At 39.2% G+C, this 20,619-nt stretch overlaps 1 protein-coding gene across 3 annotated transcripts in view; it reads right to left on the reverse strand.

The window, feature by feature from the left end:
• SATB2 (SATB homeobox 2) overlaps positions 1–20,619 on the reverse strand; it is a 227,519-nt gene that overhangs the window by 106,260 nt on the left and 100,640 nt on the right. For all 3 annotated transcript variants that reach the window (XM_027678203.1, XM_027678202.1, XM_027678204.1), the window contains one exon: positions 3,545–3,721. In XM_027678203.1, coding sequence (XP_027534004.1) covers positions 3,545–3,721 — 177 coding nt within the window. The remainder of the gene's footprint in view (positions 1–3,544; positions 3,722–20,619) is intronic.

Here is a 20,619-nt window from a genome sequence, read left to right on the forward strand (position 1 = left end):
TTCTCTTGCACAGACCAGTTAGAATAGCTCTCTCATGGAAAAAAAAATTTTCATCTGGGCATGGAAATTTTAATAAACTACATATAGAACAGGTGCCCCTTTAAAGTATGACTCTTTTCCTCTCTGAAAGGCACATGTAGCAGGTTCCCTACTGTCAGGTGTAGACTCAAGTGATGAAAGAAAAATACATAAATGTTTATTAAACCTTTGTTGCCATTCACACCACCAACTTTCACACCCCAGTGCCAAGCTGTTAACGAATTCCCATGCTGTTCCAGAAGATATTTCACAGCTCCTGTCAGAAAAGGGAAGTTTCTCGAGGGCAGCACTCGCTGGAAAAGTCTCTGCTCCCACCACCATCAACAAAAAACATTCACGACCAGCTGTTTGTGGAATAAATGTGTCCTGGCCAAACTGTGTGGGAATAAAGAGTTTCTTACAGTGAGGCATGGGCCACCTTCGTGTAAACCTCATGATACATATTTGTCTCAAGATTGTTTATGCTAAAGCTTATCTATTTACCTAATGACCAGGAATAAAAATTATCCATGATAAGCCAAGTGACCACAAGCCAGTACATGATGCTCAGGCCAGGTGGCAGCTGTGTGTGCGCAGATTACAGCTCACATGTTTGGACACAGCATCACCTCGGAGAACTCTGCAGCTCCAGGCTGCAGCCCTGGCCAGCAGCCCCATGGCAGTGCCCCTTTGGGCACACAGACCCCTCAGGGAGGCAACATACCACCTACCACTCTGTGCCATGTTCCCTTTCTAGCAGCCAGGCTCTGCCGTGCAGCCAGCCATCGAGAGGCAGGGCCCTGCACGCCAGGCGCGCACCGCCTGCTCCAGCCTCGGTAGCTCTGCAGGACTGCCATGGTGAACCACAGCTAAGGTAGTGTGAAGTTGTACAGCAGTTCTCTCTACTGCCACAGCTCCTCTTTCCCCCCAGCCTGGAAGACTCTGTTCTAAAAAGAACAGGTGAAGGCACGATGTTTCTCACAAGATGAAATGAAATTGCTGCTCCTCTCAGAGTCATCCAAAAGAAGAGGGGGGTGAAATGAAACACTTTCCCAACTCTAAAGGTGACAATTATGACATACTACGTTACAGCCTTTACAATACCAAAGCTTTGATAAACTCATTTACTTTGTCTCTGGAGGACGTGGGGACACCTACTCACGTCACCATTTTGCACAGCATGTTGCTCAAAGCTTTGAAAAATGCACTTGAGGATCTTCAGCTCTTCATGCAGATCCTGTAATTCAGTTGATCATGAAGAAGAACTAAGTGACTGTTCATTAATGTGTATTGCTAATGGAAATCAATCCCAAGCACTAGAATAGAAGCAGACTTTTCTTCCTACAACCAGAATGAATAAAGCAAACAGCTTTATTTTCCTTCCATTTTTAATATCAGAAAATTGTGTTCCCTTAATAAATCCTTTAGCAGCAATTTAGCAGCATGCTTCTGTCAACCCTAGTTAACAGATTAGAACCCAATATTCTATTAATTTTCAAATTAAATAACAGTCTCAGAAATCTATTGGCACTCTGTCTGTACCTCATCCCTCAGCTTACAGACAGCTAGCATAGAGGCAAGATACTACAGAACATGCTGCATATTTCAGCTTCATATCTTAAAATCAGCATGGCCAGCAGTATTTGCTCAGGATGTCTAAAAGACTTTGGTGGACTGGTCCTTCCATGTGAAGGTTAATAACCTGACTAAGAGATTTGTTAGCTATGGATCTTTAAGACATTTATATGTGTGTGTGTGTATATATATATATATATATATATATATATATACACATACCATCTGATATTGTCTAGTGGAAGGTAATTGCTGCTTCAAAGATGAAAATATTGAAGTCTTTTCTTGTAGACTAATTACAACAATTAGATATTTTATTTTCTAGTCAAGTTATTTGAGCAATACGTCAAGCGACAGATTAGGAGCTGAACCTGCTCATTGTCAAAACCTGTAGTTCAAAAACGCAGTGGCCATTTCCTCCCTGCACAGTGACTAATCTCCTTCGTGAGTCAATCTGTCTCTCCTTCTCACTATTCTCACAACAGAGAGATGCTGCAAAAGCAAGGTTCCCCCAGTGAGATGCTGAGCCAGTGTGGATCACTGCACTGCATAGCATGCCTCCGTGAAGCAGGTTTTCTGCAAAGCCCATTCCCCTCCGTAAGTGCCAAGAATCAAATTTTGGCCACCTAATGCAGCATGTTCCACATGTTAGCTCGCAACATGTTGAGCAACTGTGTTAACTGAGATGGATAGTGCTGTCAAACAGAAAGCTGGCTCACCAGGATGGAAACAGTGGGATACGCTGACCTTTTACATTCAGAAAAAAAAGAGTTCCTAAGATGACACGAAACATTTAATATTAAAAACCAAAACAACTACCTTCTTGCAGAGCTTTTATTACCATATTGTGTAAATAAACACATGTTCATGAGCTTTGCCTGTATAAAGAACCTGAGCCTCTCTCACAGAGCAGAGTCTGACAGAGGAAATGAATCACTATCACCCCGCTTGGAAAGAAGTTTGTACAAGGAGCCCGTGCTATTAACCACTGCCTGGAACTCCTGGATTCAACACCACCAATGTTCCCTCTGTTCCCACGTTCAAATACCCAGCTATACAAAATAACTAAAACCAACAGACAAAATCCAAATCCCCAGGCAAAGTCGCTATTAAACTACTCTAAATGTGCACAGGTTTTATTGGTGATATGGAAATGAAACAAACCTAAAGGCTTCTCATCCAAAAGAATAAGCACTGGAATAACCTATTTAGTATAAAAAAGCCTCTTGAAATGCAAGGTTGATTCTGGAAAGATTTCTCCCAGCCCACCACCTCCTGCCCATCTCCCTCAAGATTAGGATTTTCAGTTTGTTTTTTTTCAAGCTGATATTTTGGGTAGGGAAGGAAAGCTTTGTTTATTTTAAGATTTTGCTGCTAACACAGAATCATCTCTAAGTGGAACGAACTGTAGAGCTTTACACAGAGCTTTGTAGCAATATAGTAGGTAAGTGAAAAAAGAGAAATCAGCCTGCACATTTAGCCCTACAACTATTTGCCACAAAGAAAGCATTGTATACATATGTAACCGTTCTGTACAATGTATAATTTAAAAAATGAAAGGCTACAATACTCTGTTCAAAATGGCCCTGCGACAAAGAAGAACACTAGACACCATCTAGCTGTACACCTACAGGTTCTACCCAGTTCTTCTGTGCTGACTTCCTCGGAGCAGCGACCTGCCTTGTGGTACAGAACAAGTGTGTCATGAATATGCTGACTGATCATTATCACCATATTTCACACTTCAGCAAGATCTACCTAATGCTTTCTAGGCAGGTTAACAAGATAGGGCTTGTTGTACTAGGGCTAGTTTAAGATTAAACAATTACCACACTGATATAACCACTTCCAAGATTTGCCACTAATTTTCTTGCTTTCTCCTTACATTGAACAACCTCAGGTGCTGTCTTCTGCAGTGCAGAGAAGGGGGGGAAAGAACTTTATTGAATACCTTGTGCCTGAGCTGCAGAACTGTGGGAATACCCCAGAGCCAGGAGCGCTGTCTCCACCAGCTGGCTAAAGAGCACATCTTTGCGAACCAGAACGAACTCAGCATGCTCTTCTCGATTATCGTATTCAAGAGAGGCGTCCGACTGCTCCACCACACAAAAGACGGGAATCATCAAACCTGGATGGAAAAAAAACCCCAAAAACAACAAAGCATCAATAAGAGAGGAACAAGAAGTGTGTCATACATCTCTGATTAAAGCTGTAAATTAAAACACCTCCTAGAAGGCTCATAATAAGTGGAAATCTGTCTTTCTTCCCTGTGGGACAGCTTTTGTTTTCTTTCCAAGGGAAATACTGAAGTCTCATCACTTGACTCATTTAAAAACCACACTAAAAGCTCAAGAGAATACAGTTCAGGAACAGAATCAGAGTCAGCATTAAGATGAACAAGATTTCCTAACAAGATTTTTTCAACATAGCAGAAGTTTTCTACAGTTCCATGAATGTCTCTATTCTTTCAAGTCAGAGCTTCTCCACTTTCAGCCATACAAAAACCCGACACACAAATGCCGCTTCTACTTCTCTCTACATAGTGAACGCATGGAGGAATCAGCAGAGGCAGGTCCCCTTGGGGGACACTGAGGTCTATGTGCATTTTTAGACCATGGCCAGTCTTCCCATTGTACATGGAAAATATTCTTGCATTTATTTTGCTGAAAATTATAACCTTGTGTTGGCAGCTGATGCTCACACAGACCTGGAGAGACCCATGGCTGTCCTCTTGCTGCATGCATGAAGACAGTGAGAACAGCTCTCTTCGAAAGAGCATCAAGGATGAGGAGGAACCACAGAAGTGGAAAACTCAGGGTGTGGTCTGGATTCAATTTTTTTCTGTTTTATTGTAAATTTACTTTTGTGGTTACCGGATCAAGTCATCTATGGCAATAAATTGTGGGGCACGAACTTAAAGGGATTCAATTCAACAGGCGGTAGAGAAACATGCCAATTTGCAGGGAACAACCCTACAGTGCATGCACAGAGGGAAGAGGGAACAGACAGAAAACCTACAGAACTGCACAACCATTTCCATCACCTGCTACAGGCCTGGCTGTAGTCAGGGTACCAAAGGAAAAACCATTACCTGCAGTCACAGAAATTTATTAATCGGTTACATACAACCACTTAGCCCCTAGATAAACTAGGAAATATTGGGGCAGAGACCAATCTCAGCCTATAGCAGTTTTCCAAATGTGTCATCCAAGGCTCATAATACCACCGGAAAGCTCTCCTCTAAATCTTATTTTTCAGAATGAAACATAACCATTTCCAGTAGAAAATAACTACAAAAAAATATCTCTGTGTGTTTATGAAAGACCGGACACAAATCACTGTATTCTTGGACCAGGCACTTCTTTAAGGAAAAAAGAAGAGAAAGCCACATTTCAGGTCTCCTGCATGAAGTCCATTAAATATCTTTGAGATATTCTACTATCTGTAGCATCAGGATCTACAAACCAATAGTTACATACCCCTTCAGAGGAGTCATCCTGCCCTGAAATAAACACAGTCACACCAACAACTGCTAAGGGACTTAAATATTCCTTGTCTTGAATTTCCAGAGACTAAATTACTTCAAAAGATATTTTAGATACACAATTCTCAGTTAGTGAGAGGCCCACAACAGGAGTTACAGGCTACGATATCCAGTTGATGTGTTTTAGTCATTTGTTTTGAAACACATCCTGAAGTAATTTGCAAGAAGGTTACAGCATCACACAGATACTGCTCCCTCTTCACTGCTTGATTCTGGGTTAAATTGATGCATTTTGCAAGTTCAAGCAGCCAAATTCTAACACACCGTGCTAAAAAAAATCTCAGTGAAAAAATCTCCAGGTGCTTCCCTGAAAAGACAGCACATGGCTGATCACGTTCCACTGAAATCAGTGACAAAATTTCTCTTCCTATCAAAGGTTAAAACTTGAATTCTATTTGTTCATAAACCATTTAACTAGCTAAAACGAAACTAAGTCTCTTTAAGTGACAAACTTCCAGTCCTGTCGAACATACAGGCTGTCACAGCACTTTTGATGGGGCTATTAATGTCTTGGCAAAAGATTAGGATAATTGGCCAAATGCTGAGGCTGTAATATCAGTTGTGTAAATTACAATTTGGCAAGACAGGAAAAGTGATGAAGCAAATTGATGAGAGGGAGGCCACAGTGTTTTTTATCCTCCTGCTGGATGCTTTCCTTGTCAAACAACAGCCTCTCCTTTTCAGCACAGAAGTTGCACCTGTTCTCTGCACTCGTCCCTTACTGTCTGAGTACAAACAGGATCTCAAAAGCTAGAACTGATGCCATACACGATATCACTTTATGGATGGCACAAAGGACCCTCAGGACCCCTGCCCATGATGATTTTCCTGCCTCGTCCTGCTGTCCATGCTTGCAGGGACCCTGCTTACAGAAACAGCTTATGAAAAAAAATTTCTGAACTCAGTGGCTCAGTGACCCAGTGTAACTGATGATAAACTGCTATTAGTATCTTAAAAACAAAGAGCAAAGGGCAGGTTACCACATCTGTCTTTGCTAACCCATTCTCATGCCTCTCACTATAGCATCTGGAATCTTAATACCAATTTTATTTTAGTAAAAAACAACAATAATCCAATCTATTTCCAAGTAAATATTACTCCAAGGAAGTTTCAACCGCTTTGCCCTCTATTTTGCATTGGAGAGTTAAACTGTCATATCTCCAATGGATTTTTTACCCCAAGCTTCTTGGTTTCCTGACGTTATCTGAAAATAAATTAACATACTTTCAGTATGTTGGATTCAGAAGGAAAAATACCTGCAGTCAGAGGCCAACATGCTCTTTACACACTGATACACACCATGCCTCGCTCCTACATGCATATGTTACACCTCCAGCTCACTACAGGGCCCTTAGAGAAGAGCAATAGAAGTTAGTCATTGCTCACTGTCATTCCAGTTGAAGAACTTAGAGCAATACTCAGAGAGCAGGAGACCAAGCATCCATAATGAAGTCTCCCATGCAGTGCTACTGCAGTGCAAGCCAGTCTTACTCATAAATCCTGAAACTCCTCAGCTCTTTCCCTAACGACCGATCAGCCAGAGCTCCTGTCATGCTCTCTTGCCCGTGCACATGCACGGAAAGGGCTGAGGTTCCCTCGGCACTGAAACTGTGTGCACTCGCTCTCCCAGCTCCAGAAAGATGCTGCAGTGAGTGGTGCTGTACAGCTCATGGTGGATGACACACAGCATGGATTTTCACACATGGAGAAAAACGGGGGTAATCTGAGGGCTAAAAAAGGAAAGATTTTGTTTCCTTAAAGGATGAACACAATGCTGGTATGCACACAAAACATTAACAGCAATCTCAAATCATAAAAAAGACTTTTTCTCGTTGATTTTGATTCACGTAACTGACTCAGAAGCAGCTCTTTCATGCTTCTCATAGAGCTTTGACCCCATATAGATGGCATCTGCATAAAATGTCAGGGGAGCATAAACCAAGACCTACATAAAGGCTTTTATAAGGACATCCATACACAGTAAGAATTACATATAACCCGTGAAAGAGACCCCTGAAAAACTGTTCCCACTATTACCAAGAAGAACAGAATGGTTAGTAGTGACCAGTACATAACATATACATTTACATAACATATATATTTAAAACAAATCAGAGATTAAATTTAAGCTCCACTGCTGCTTTCACGGAAAAGCTGCAATGTACAGAAAAGACTTTGTAAACACAGTTGCATTTTTTGCTGAGACTCTTCTAAGGGTCAGAGAAATCAAGAAGAAATTAAATATGTATCAAAGAGACCAGTGTCCAAATGCACATTTTCTCCTCCTTGCCCATTTTAATCTATAGTTTTATTTCACTGGGGAGCAATCAATTCTTTAAAATGAAGGAAAGAGAAATAGGTATTTCATTCAAGAAGTGAAAACCTGGGAGACTCTGCTGCATAAAGCATTCATTTTTCCAAAAACAACCTTAAAGCCAGTTAAAAGTATTATCAAACTGCAGTCATACAGCTCCCTGGAAAACATATTCATTTTTAAGACTTCCAAGTAAAAGCTGAGAATTTCTAATGACCAACTAGAAGGATGAGAGAGAACAGATATTAAGAAGTCCTTCACTGTTTCTTTTGTTCATTTGCAAATCATACGTTGTCCAGTACATGCTTTAAACAAGTAATAAATGTGATATTATTGGCACTAAACTTCTATGTATTGTCCACTTCCACATAACCATCATAGACATGGCAACCACAGCAAAGAAAAAAGGACACATAAAGCTGAGGACCAGGTTGCTCTTTCAGCCACCCACCTCTCCAGCCATTAAACAGGGAGCAGTGCTTGCATGTCCTAATAAATATAAAATTAAGATCAACCAACAAGAAGAGGCACCAATAAAATTTGTCTTTTTAGATTAAAATCTCTTTCCATCAGTACAGTTTTGAGCCCCATCTAGGTGTTATTTAATTTAATATAATTGGAACAATTTCCAAACATCAGCTTGATTAATTTCAACAGCATGGTGTTACGGTAAGATTTACTGTACAGGGGTTGTCTAGCAGGGAATTAATAAAGAAGCCAGTTCTTTGCCCTGAGTAACATGAGGTTTTAAGACTTCCCAGCTTTCTAGTGGGAATACTTCACAGCACAAGCATGTTTTCTTCTGGGAGTGAAACCCACCAAAATTATTAAAAACTGAGATCAAATGGTGGTGTCAAACCCAAAGGAAATCATTCTACAGTGGAGAGATTTTTATCAAATGAAGAAAGTGGAAAATAAAGTTTTTGTTGTTGCTGTTGTGCTTTGGATTTTTAGGTTTTGTTTGTTGGCTGGGTTTTTGTTGGTTTTGGTGTTTTTTTTTTTTAAACAGAACACAGACACACACACAGAGTAATCTCCCATGAAGACAAAGCAAATTTCTATGGTTTGTCATTCAGAAATCAGGACATCTTCTTTAAAATTCATAAACTACTGAAAACTCTTCATTACTGTATGCAGAAAATATTTTCCCTTGCAGAGACTGTAACGAGGACCATTCTCTAAGCTGGTCTTTCCAATACAGAGAAGAGAAGAGAAAAGAAAAAAGAAGAAATCTAGACAACAACAAGAGCAGAATTCACAAGTATTTATTCCCATGCACATCTCAAAACACTGAATTACAAGCAGCTTTAGCTGGACTTCTGAGATGAGACCCTTACCCTGTGACAGAGACAAGGAAGCCCAAACAGCAAAGCATGGATTGTCTTGAGGAAATTATCTAGATAAAGATCCCATATATTTAACAATAAAGCATGCTTCCACAACTGGCAGTAACCACAGGAAGGAATCACACTACAACCATTTCCTAAACCTAATCTGCTTCTGTTTTTTTCTTTAGGAGAGAGACCTTTATCCAGCAAAGGCAGTGAAGGGAAAGCAGCCTACTTATTTATTTCTCTTTGCACTGTAGTAGAGCTGACCTTACATAAACCAATCTGGTATTTAACTGTCTTTCCCTTTCTTTTAAAGAAATTTGAAAAATGAACCTAAACTGAGAAAACTGCTTTAAAAGGTAGGAATCGGCATCCGTGAGGCACAGGAGAGGTTTGCCAGTTCTCCTTTTCACATACTGCAGTTCTAATTGAAAAGGCAGAAACCAATTAAGTTTGACAGCTTTCAGTTACAGATATACCTGAATTTCTGCAGCAAAGATGCCATCCTGCATCCTAGTGCAACATAAATCCATAATTCCTTTCTGAAAAACTTAACACTACCACCAAGTTAAGAAAAAGAAAAATAAAAGGAAAGAAAATTAAAAGGGAAGCTTTAAAACTTCAGTGTGTCACTTCAAAACGGTGTAAACTGCAAATATTGAAGTGATCAGAAGTTAAAATCTAGTGCTTACGCTAATAACCAGGAGTTTTCTATTCAAGACTCAACTAGCTGAACAAACACTGAATCACAGAATTATTGCAGTTGGAAAAGACCTTTGAGATCACATGTAACAAGAGAAGATAAATTCATAATTGGAAAGATCAACTGCATTCCAAAATGAGCTTTTTTGTCTGGTTGGTTGGGTTTTTTCCTAACAGGAAAGACATCAAACAGTATTGGAAAAAACAGGGTTTGTTCTGGTCTCACCACCACTTTTATTTAAATCACAGCGTAGCTGTAGCTGGTGGTGATGTGAGATCTTCCCCAGAAAATCCTGCAGAGTCCTACTGAGGGTTGCAGATTCAGGATACAGGCTGAACAGGCACAACCGTACCATTTCCACAGTGCCACACACATTCACACTCAAGAAGGATCTGGCTTGAAGTAGATCCCAGGTTCAGTCCATGCCGGTGCAATTCAGTGATGAGGTGGAAGAGACAGAGCTCACACATTTCAGCAAGTGTTAGGAATGTCCATTAAGGCTCACTTTCAAGTTACCCAATAAATTATGAATATAATTAAATCGGACAGAATATAAGCTGTTGGCACTTAACTTATTTACAATAAATGCTTGGTTTGGGTAAATGGACTGTGTTTCTGGCTTTTATGTATCAAGCACCAGCTTACAACAGTCTCATTATGAGGCTGAGAATTCTCCCACTGTAAATCTTTTTTAATGGGGACTGGAGGAATGACTTTGCAGTTGTTTGTCACTAACCACTCGGAACCACGTGAAGAAAGCTGTGTGCACACACTGACAGGCGGCCAGCAGGAAATCTCTGTCACATACAGGAGATCGTATCAGGATCTTTGCAACTGTACAATCCTATGCGAAACAAAAGCGCCAAATACCTCCTTACGGCAAAAGGTTTTGTTTAAAAACTTTCTGCTAATCCTCTGCTCTCCAGTGTGTTCCAGACAAAATGAGAGATATCTGATTTTGCATATAACCAGTAATGTGATGCTGTTAAACTCCTACTCTTCACGGGTTTATAAGCCCGCTGTAAATAATTTGTTCCAGGATGCAATTTGGTAAAGAAAAGCTCAGTCCACAGATGATTTTAATACAATGTTTGCCAAAGAAACAAAATCACGTTAAATAACATTATATTGTAGATTTTTTCTTCTTAGGAGGGCCAGAGGAAGTAAAACTAAGGACAATATCTTTCTCCTTGTCCTCAGTTATTTTTTCTGGCTTTACATATTCAATAAATCTGTAGGCAGGAAATGCATTTCTACATAATATATTTTAGCCAATGGCAAATGCAAACCACAAGATATTATTTACATCCTTCTTTAGCTTCCAGACCTTTCTGTGGCTTCCATCTCCACGACATCACAGCTATCCCAAATCTCAGGAAGTCTTATAAATAAGTCACTACCGTCTCTGCAGATGTCCCCTGTTTCTGACAGCTTAACTAGCCAGAGAACCCTTCTCCTAGATGAAATAACAGCCTTACTTGTTTAACACAAAATATTTCAGGCCACTATCCCACCACAGAAACATATTATGAAACTCATAACTTGATTTGATAATACTTGAGTTTCTCAAAAGACGAAACAAAAGAAAAGCTGTATTCAGAGCATGAGAAAGAGAAGGATGCAAAGCATTTACCTCTAGCACAGCCTCTCCTGCTGCGTGCCTGGGACAGAAATGTTGCTCACGAGAGATGAGGCCTTTCGTTAGTCCAAGTGGATCAGCTGCTTCTGGTAACTAACCCCCCTTACTAAACTAGTTGCACTAACTCAACCCAACCTTCAAATCTGTGGCACCGGTTGGGTTCAAAGGGCAAGAACGGGAGCGGCCCCACTGGGGTTAGCCCAGGGACAGCCACGGATGGGGCAGCCAGGAGGCTGGAGGAATTAAACAGCACAACAAAGCACTTCCACCTCTCCACCTAAGTGAGCGAAACATGAGAGTGATGATAACCCAGACCTCAAAACACGGTTTTGAGGGAGGCTGAGTCAGAAGGCAGCACAAACAGCTCAGCTCCCCGGAGCCAGCCAGCACCCCCCCAGCATGCAGGAATGCCTGTGGGGTACCACCAGTGCCACACACTCCACCAGAACCACACACAGGCCTTCCACCACATAGAACAGAATCATAGAATCAGTTAGGTTGGAAAAACACCTTAAAATCATCAAGTCCAACATCAAAAGGCGAAGGTGAAGACACTATAGCTATGTTTTTCCTAAATAAAACAGCTCAGTTTTTTCAACTTGTTTCCCACTTAAAAAAGAAGAAAAAGTACCCCACAGTTGTACATCATAATATGAAATCATGGAAAATATACTCATTTCACGCAAAACCAGTGGAGTAAACACTTCTAAATTAAACTGACTTTAAAAAAAAATTCATCTTAAGCCATTAATTTCCCATAAGTTTTAGATTTTGGTTTCTGTAAGTTAAAAATGAGTTTAGGGTTTGTGAGGGGTTTTTAGTTTGGGGGACTACTTTCCGTTGTTTTTCTCTTGACAACATAGCAAAATTCACCTAAGGGGCTAAGACTCTCTATGCCAAGTTCCACTCAAAATTAATTTTAATGACCAACATTTTTAAACACTGAAAACTGGAACCGTTAATAAGCCCTTAAATTTGGTGGTGCTAGCAGATGCCACCATATTATGTAATTTTTAAAGCAAAAAAACATCTTCTAGCAAAAGCATTTTAATGAAGGTTGTATTAACTAGTCTGCTGGTACTGGGGTAAATCCCCTGGAATGCAACAGAAAAGCTTTCGTAGCTGGTTTGAGGTTTTATTTCTGAAAATGTGCTGCATACCACACTCGGGCCTGTTTTGGGGTCTCCACTGGGACCCACCAGCAAGTTCTTTTCTCCTTCACGTCCAACCCTCTCTGAACCATCCCCTGCCAAGAAGAAATTGTATCACCCCTCCTTCATGTTACCAGATAATTGTCTGACAGAATCTAATGTAACTACTGCACCTACACCTCTGCGTTCAAACCCAATTGCAGGCTCCAGCAGGGAGACAAGCTGAATCGATCTGCAACTGCTGTAATCACTGCCTCCTTCCCTCGTGTCTAATAGATACTGGCAGCATTGTAAAACCTCATTTCTAAGTGACAGTTTCAACAGATACGGCAGAACTGGTTATGGGCAAAAGTTACAAGTACACATGCAAGAGGATGAACTTCATTACACTCTCTCTGAATAAATATCATCAAACTCACGGTTACTGATGGAGATATTCATCCTGCTGCACTTTCAGCAAGGGTAAGGCTACTGCTGCAGCAAGATCATTACTAGATGGTATTTTTCTGGTAGAAGGAGACCACAGAAATCTTCATCAGATCTTCAGCAGGAAATTCAACAGAGGTGATAATCACCACCAAGAAAGAGCAGAAGCTGCACCACCATTCTGTTCTCTAGAAAGCAGCCAACTTCCCCCTGTGCCTCCCTTTTTACCAGTCAACACAGAGTCTTCAGACAGCCTGCACCTACTGCCCATTCTGGGTCAGGAACCAGCATCTGGGGCTTGGCCTTTACTTACCAACTCCAATCTTACATACCCCACGGCCCTGCAGAGATAGGGCAACTTCTGAGCGGCATTCTCTTGTTCTCTTTCTTTTTCAACAACAGAAGACCAAGAGTTGCAGGGGGAACACTCTGCATTTCACAAAGATGAGATCACACATTTGACAACTATGGGTTTGAATACTACTCTTTTAGGAATATTTACTTTTATCAGCCAGAAGGTCACATTAATCTAACAGTTTTTAATAACTACCAGATCTTTATCAAACAGGTCATGAGGTCAAGGAACAAGAGTTAACAGCTACATTCTCCTCCTCAGGTGTGCCCAGTACAATTCATCCAGTTAGTGATATTTTCAGGCAAGGGTGGAAAAGACCTACCTAGAGGCTGACATACTGTGTATGGATTCACAGTCAGTAACCCATGCTTTTGGGGCTCAAAAAGCTGAATTGCTACATTATTATGCACACAGAGGTACAGCGGAGAATCAGATACTTCTGTTAGTGCAAATGCATGTGCTCACTGAGAGGTGTTAGCCAAGGAAAGCAGATTACATCTGCACTCCAAAGGTTGAACTGGCTCCTAGTTCACTTTCGGATGCCATTCCAAATGTTGATTTATAAAGCTGTATGATACAAGGCTAGAGCCAAGGCTACTGTAGAGAGGATATTTCTTTCCATGTATAGTACAGCAGAAAGGACGTGTCTGCTGAACAGCTCTAGGACTCAGCTTTAGAGAAAATGGAGAGTCAGGATCCCTCAGCCTCAGGCCTTCAGCCACAGCCAAACCCCTCTGCCAGAGGCACAAAGGTGCACGGTCACCCAGCAAGGGCCCTTTCTGCCTATTGGGTTTTAGTCTGAAGGCTGAGGTGGTGAGGTAACTAAAGGACCATAGAAGAGCCAGTCCCAGGTGGCAATGGCCTAAGAGACCAAGTACTCTCAGCGGCATTCATGTCCACAAAAACAATATGAAAAAAACCCACCAACTCCCCCCCCCAAAAAACCCACAAAACAAACAAACAAGAGAAAACCATTATAAAGTAGCACAGCTTTTTATTTTGAAAGACAAAGAAGTAATTTTTACTGCTTTCTACCTGTCCATGACATTCTCCAAGCTCATCTAAATGGCAAGTCAGTATGACACTGTGATCATATTTGTGTAATCAGGAAGGCTCAATACATTCATCACTATGCCAGACCCAGGTATTCAGAGAATGCCTAACTTGAGCATTACTGTTAAGCAATACACCTACTTACTGCATACTTGCTCATAGGAGCCCATATGAAAACTACTATCCAGACTTCTAGCTTGAGCAACAAACTCCACTTAAAAAAAAGGAAAATAAAAAAAAACAACCATACTTCTGTTACTCTGCATTTTCTCTAAGTCTAAAAATTGGTAGAGTGTATGACAGGTCCACCTCATTTTTCTTAATGATGTTTTTATTATTCTTTCACTCAATTAAAACAGAAATGGATATTGCATCTTCTGACTGTATAATTGTTATTGTAATCTGTTTTCGATCACTGCTTGGGAAATGGGTCCAAAACAACATAAACTATCCACAGCCTCAGAATACAAGTCATTTTCTTTTACTACGATACTTAAAGACACATCTATCATGTTGCTCTGCTAACATGTTTGTGTTATGGCAAAGAAGTTATTTGTAAGTTGGGAAAAGACATTATGAAAATCACCTTTTACTCCAAAGTATTGTATAACTCATATTTTATAACTACATTTCTTAATAACCATTCAAAATAATAAGGCTGGAAATTGTGCACATCTAATTTTAATATATAAATAATGGAAACGCATATAAACTAAAATATGCTCAAAATATGAATATATATTACTCTCAAAAAATAGTCTGGTTATAGTTTTCAAAATGACATGCTTCATTTCCAATATATGCCTGTCAGTTAAATTTATGACAAAATACTCTCTGTGAGTTTAGATTACCAGGATGGTAAATACTTCTATGTAAGTTTCCTCACTTATTTGAAGTTTCTGTCCAAACGCTGACAGTGTCAGCAACTTCTCAAGAATGAAGTGGTGTTGGTGATACACAAGTAAAGACAGACTAATCCAGCCGCTTCTCAACATTATACAAATAGAATGGTACAGCTGAGAAAGAGAGAAAGTAACCTTGTGGTTATATGCAGCAATACAAATCATGCTTCTGATACAAGAAACTCCCCTTGCAACATTTCTTGCCAGATTTAGTATCTTTGAAAAGATTTGCTGTCAATAGTGTGCCTTTTCATCTCCGTGTGTCTTTGGGGAACAAATAAGGAGGGAGCATATTTAAGTGGGAGACATTTCTACTGCACTCTGAAAATGGTTATCTCAAGAGATGCTGCAGCTTCATATAAAATATAGTCTGATGGATTATTTTTATTAAGCTTTTTCTGAGCTTCTTTACCTTGCTGACATTGCTATTAACAAGGTACCGTTGTGCTCAAACTGTTTAATATTGCATGTCCCTCCGATAAAAGCGCATCGGTTAGAGCAAAATGCCTGAACGTTTTTACTATCAGCCAGATAATTTTCTATTTAGAACACAAGTCATATGCTTAAACTCTTATCTAGAGCTACCTGTCTCTTTTCTTCAGACTCTTTCTGTTCCCTTCATACAGCTTCTACCAATAGTGACAATCTTCTCTTTTTCCTAACATTGCTGCATGAAACATCAATAATCATTTGAGAGGAAATTTAAAATATATCTTGAGTTCAGACAGCATTTCTGCCCTAGCATCCAGTTTAGGATAACAGCAATGCAGGGCTCACACTTCATTTTTTAATCAATCCATAAATTATTTGTGTAGCCTTATTGCAAGTAGAAGTGCCTCCTGGAAGGAGGTTTTATATAAGTCCTCAGACACTAGCAACATCGGCGTTCACATCTTTAAAAACCAGATTAAGACTTACACTTTAAAAAAAACCAAAGCAAAACAAAAACTAACCAAACAAACAATCCCCCCCACCCCTGAAATATTTTTATAAGGGTTTCTCAATGTCAGCAACCTTAAATTGCTAGTAGACAAATGCCAACATCTTGTCTATTTGTAAATCTCTAGGGGATACCAGCAGAGCTACTACATATATTTAAAAAGAAAAAAACAACTAAAAATACCATTTCAAGTTTTTTTTATTAAAGTTCCCTGAAACAAAGGAAATAGCATTGGAAATATGAAATATTTTTCCCCTTACCAATATCTGGATCAATGCAAATGAATACGGGGACTAAGTACACTCAACAGCTGCAGTACGTGCTTTTCGTATAAAGCGCATGAACTCTGGATTAAAAAAAATTCCTAACTACAGAACTGTGGCAATATTGACAACATGACTTGATGGCTGCGAACGCACCACACATTAAAGAAGCCAACACTTGTGAATGGCCGCGAGAGCCTCAGCTAGATGGGCTAACAACTGCCCCCAAATTAAACGGCAGAGCGTATTTTCTGTCTTCAATACCACTAATCAATGTAAACTCATTTGTGCGTAGCCCCGCAGCAGAGAAGCTGCCGCTGAACATTCTGCAACAAGTACAAAGCTTGTTGAAGGGCAATTTTTTTTTAGTATGGCTAGAGGCTAGAAAACATTTCTCAAAAGCTATCACTCAGCTGTCTTTTGTCTGCCGTGACTATTTCTTACATCTGCATTAGTGACACATGCCACCGTGGGGACCAACGCGTCTGACCCAGGACATTTCGTACAGTAGGAACCAATTACAACAAGGCAATTTTTTTTCCAAAGCTAGAAAGGGCATCGGTTCCTTGTTCAACACAGCGGGCTTGTTTCAAAACCACTTTGAGCTTCAAAAGGAGAGCACACTTGTTCAGTAGTTCCAGAGCCTGAACCAAGCACAGGTTATCTTGAACAAACCCCCATCGTATCAATTCAAAGGGACTTGGTAATACTTTATACCTTGAAAAACTGGGCCTTTAATCCTAAAAACACAGCAGTAGTTACTAATTTAACTAAATTATGAGGGGCAGTAATTAAAGGCCTAACTTAGCTATGCCTTCCAATTTGGGATTCAAAAGAAAGTCTTCTCAAGTTTTACAGATTTTCAGTTATTTTGAAAAGTTTAAAAATAAGATTTAAAAGCAGGTTGGGGACTGCTCAACCACAAAAATAAGAATTTTCCTAAACAGGTCACACAGATGTTTGGTGAATATAAATACATCACTGCAATAACTCTCTTCATTTCACAACATCATAGATGCCATATTGTATTACCATGTTCTGTGTCAATGGGAGTGACAAAAATCGTACTGGTTCAAGTATTTTTCTTAAGCTCCAAATGACTGTTGTGGCCCTTTTTCTCCCCATTCCAAACAGACAGCTTTAAAGAAAACAGCAATAATAGAAAGTAACTGCAAAAATAAATATTTAGGCTAGCATCTCCATCAAGAGTACTAAATTCAAATACTTTAAGAAATTTTAAAGTAAATTATATCATCTGAATGTCTGTGCTACGAACTAGAAAGTTTCAATATAACATAGCTGTCTGTTGAAATGATGACTTGATTACAATTACATTATGCCAGATTTTTTCTACTTTTAAATCTAGATAAAATATTCAGCTCAGTAAAAGTATTTAAATAGAACATAAAGACTCCACAAAATTAATTATTTGGGAAACGAATCTTCAAACTTCACCTTTACATGTTTATTCATAACAATGAAAGTCTAATACTGTTTGTCTTCCTTCAATGTCCGAATTCTTCATTTAAATTCTGAGTTGGAAATATGTCGCTATTTAATTTCTTGAGAATATGTCTCCTGATTGGCATCTTTATAGTTTTTAATATGATTTTGTCATCTTCTTTAGGTATAAGAATAATTCTGGGGAGTAACTGACAAACTCACCTTAACAGGAGTTTTCAAAGAACTGCCCTATAAATAAATGACAATAAATATGCTATGTTCTATACCAGTGAAACTAAGAAAAGGCAGGACTCAACTTATAAAGGGAGGGCGAAACAGAAAATTAACATGGACTATTTCAAAGATGTTGGTTTCTTTTCCTTTCCTTTGGTTCATGATAAGAATAACAGCATGCAGTTAACTAACATGGCCATGGGTGTGGGGCGGGGAGGAAGTGGGGAGATGACTTGAAACATTTAGGAACTGTTGCAAGGCAAAAAAAAAGTCTTACTACCGCTAATCTTAAATCTCGAATTCAAAATTGTCAGTGGCTTTCTGCAGATACAACTTAAGAGTTCCAAAATTACTCTAAACATCAAATTATGTCTAGGTCACTGAATGGGTGGATACCCTATAGTCTGTTTAATGCATATGTTCAGTTGCACATATTTTAACCAACTGTGTCTTTATTTTAATAACAGACCAAGTACTGAAAACACATAAAGAAAGACTATTTTTCTACCTCAGCAAAAATACAGCTGATACACTGCATGACCCTTCAGGAGTGACTGCTCTGTTTATTCTATTTACATGACATGATCTGATTGGAAAAGGGAGTGAGGGGTGGAAATCAGAAAAAAGACCAGAAATTCATTTTTAACCATCAGTCCTGAAAAAAAAATCACCATCTTGCTTTTCTTGCTGTTCCTGTTAAATTAGAGGTCTCTTCATCATTATGTATCAGAAACACGTAAAATCCAAGATTTTGCATTTCTTCCTAATCTCTACTGAACTATATCAAAATACAAAGCAACATTTTCCAACTATTCTGTCATAGATAAAACAAAACATATACACATAGTGCTGGTTCCTGAACTAACAAGGATTTGCGGCTTTCAAGCTTCTGTATCTCAATGCGCTTAATTCTTTCAAATAGCTACATACTCCTTTCAGGCAGCAGGAAGATATTCTTCATCTAGGATCTGGGCAGGAATCTAAAACTTAACCTTTCACTTCACTTAGTTCCTAAGGACAAGAGAAACATGCTTCCTTACTCTGTTCAGGGTGCCATTTAGAGCTCAATGTCAACTAACCATTTAGAACAGAGGAGCAAATTTGATCAAGCTGTACTCTTCTGTTGGCACAGAAGTGGATTTTCTCTCTAGTAAAGTACTTTAAATCCTTGTAAAAAATATAAAAGGGAGCACAAACCGTACGATATTTTTGCAGAAATATGCAGACTGGATTTTGACAAACAGCTCTTTAGCCATTCTCAGTCGGTGTTTCTGTCACTCCAGAGATATATTAAAACTGATTTCTGACTACACCTAAGCACACACGACCGTGATATATCACAACTTCAGGGGGCTTACAGCAATTAGCAGCAGCGCTCTGAAGAGTCACTGCATCCACATTTCTGGTACATCTGACTTTGTACAAGCACAGTAACCACAGCTACTGATTAACATCCCAATCATACACTTTGGTTTGAATTGCCTGAAAGCTGTCCCCTCCATTAATATTCTGTAAATTGAATCACAGTTTTTAACAGTTAAATGAATAAGAACATATTACTATCAGACTGCGTCAAACTAATTTAACCAGAAAATGTTTTGCAATCATTTCCTGCTCCAAATTTGAACATGTTCCCTTGGCTGTATTTTGGTTCTACATTTCTATTTCAGCAAAACCAAACTTCAGAACAGCTCATTCTGCATACTGGCATTTTAAGTTGCATTCAGAGGCTTTTGATGCTTATTTTCTACACTCTTCAAAATCAGCACATACATATATACATGCACATCTACTCTTACACAAACAGGTTCATGAACTGCAATCAACAATTTTGTAAATATAAGTTTCCTCGTCATTAATCATCCCTCTTTTTTTTTAATCCTTATGGAGTGAATTACTAACTGAGAGGAGACGCCAATTCTAGTAAGTGAATGTTACCCAACAGGGATATAAAGCTGTCAACACCATAGTGCTCTTGCTTGCTCTAAACTCTCTCCCAGACTTCATATGTTTTTTAAAGCGATATTAGCCTTTTTTCCCAGGGACCTTTCTAAAACCTGCCTCTCCTGAAAATTTGAGCACTTGTGCTTTATTACATACAGCTTTTAAAACAGACAGGTTAGGTAACTGCTGAAACATTTTAGAAAGCACTGGGTTAGTCAAGCAAACCAAAATCGGACTCTAACACATTGGACTGATGCTAACAACATTGTAAACAGTACCAAAACTTTTAAACCCTCAATTAAACACAACCTTTAAGACCTCGTTTATCTTTTTAGTGACCTTCACTAGTTTATTATAGCTGCTGTAATGGCCCTTGGAATTAAGTACATTCATGTTAGGAATAAAAAAAAAAAAACAGGAGAGTCATAAGGCAAAATTTCTCATGAGAACAATTGATTTTCTGTCTGCACTACAAAAGCTTATTTGAAAACACTTTTTCACTCATAAAACCAGAGAGAAAGCTAAAAACACCTACAGCACTATAGTGTTTCTCTATTTCTCAGGGAAGTCACTAGAAAAATAATTGCAGCAAACACTACGATTATAAAACTGGTTACCAAAGGTCATCAGGCTCATCATAGCACCAGTTAGTTTAGAGCTTATTGCTCTGCTCTCAGGAATTAACTTCAGAAACAGATATTATTACACCAAAAAGCCACCTGACAAATAAGAAGGAATTTCAGCATTTACATATCTAAGGCCCAAAATGAGATGAAAAAAAGAA

This window comes from Neopelma chrysocephalum, unplaced genomic scaffold, assembly GCF_003984885.1.
Source record: "Neopelma chrysocephalum unplaced genomic scaffold, ASM398488v2 Primary Assembly neopelma1_44, whole genome shotgun sequence".
Taxonomy (NCBI): domain Eukaryota; kingdom Metazoa; phylum Chordata; class Aves; order Passeriformes; family Pipridae; genus Neopelma; species Neopelma chrysocephalum.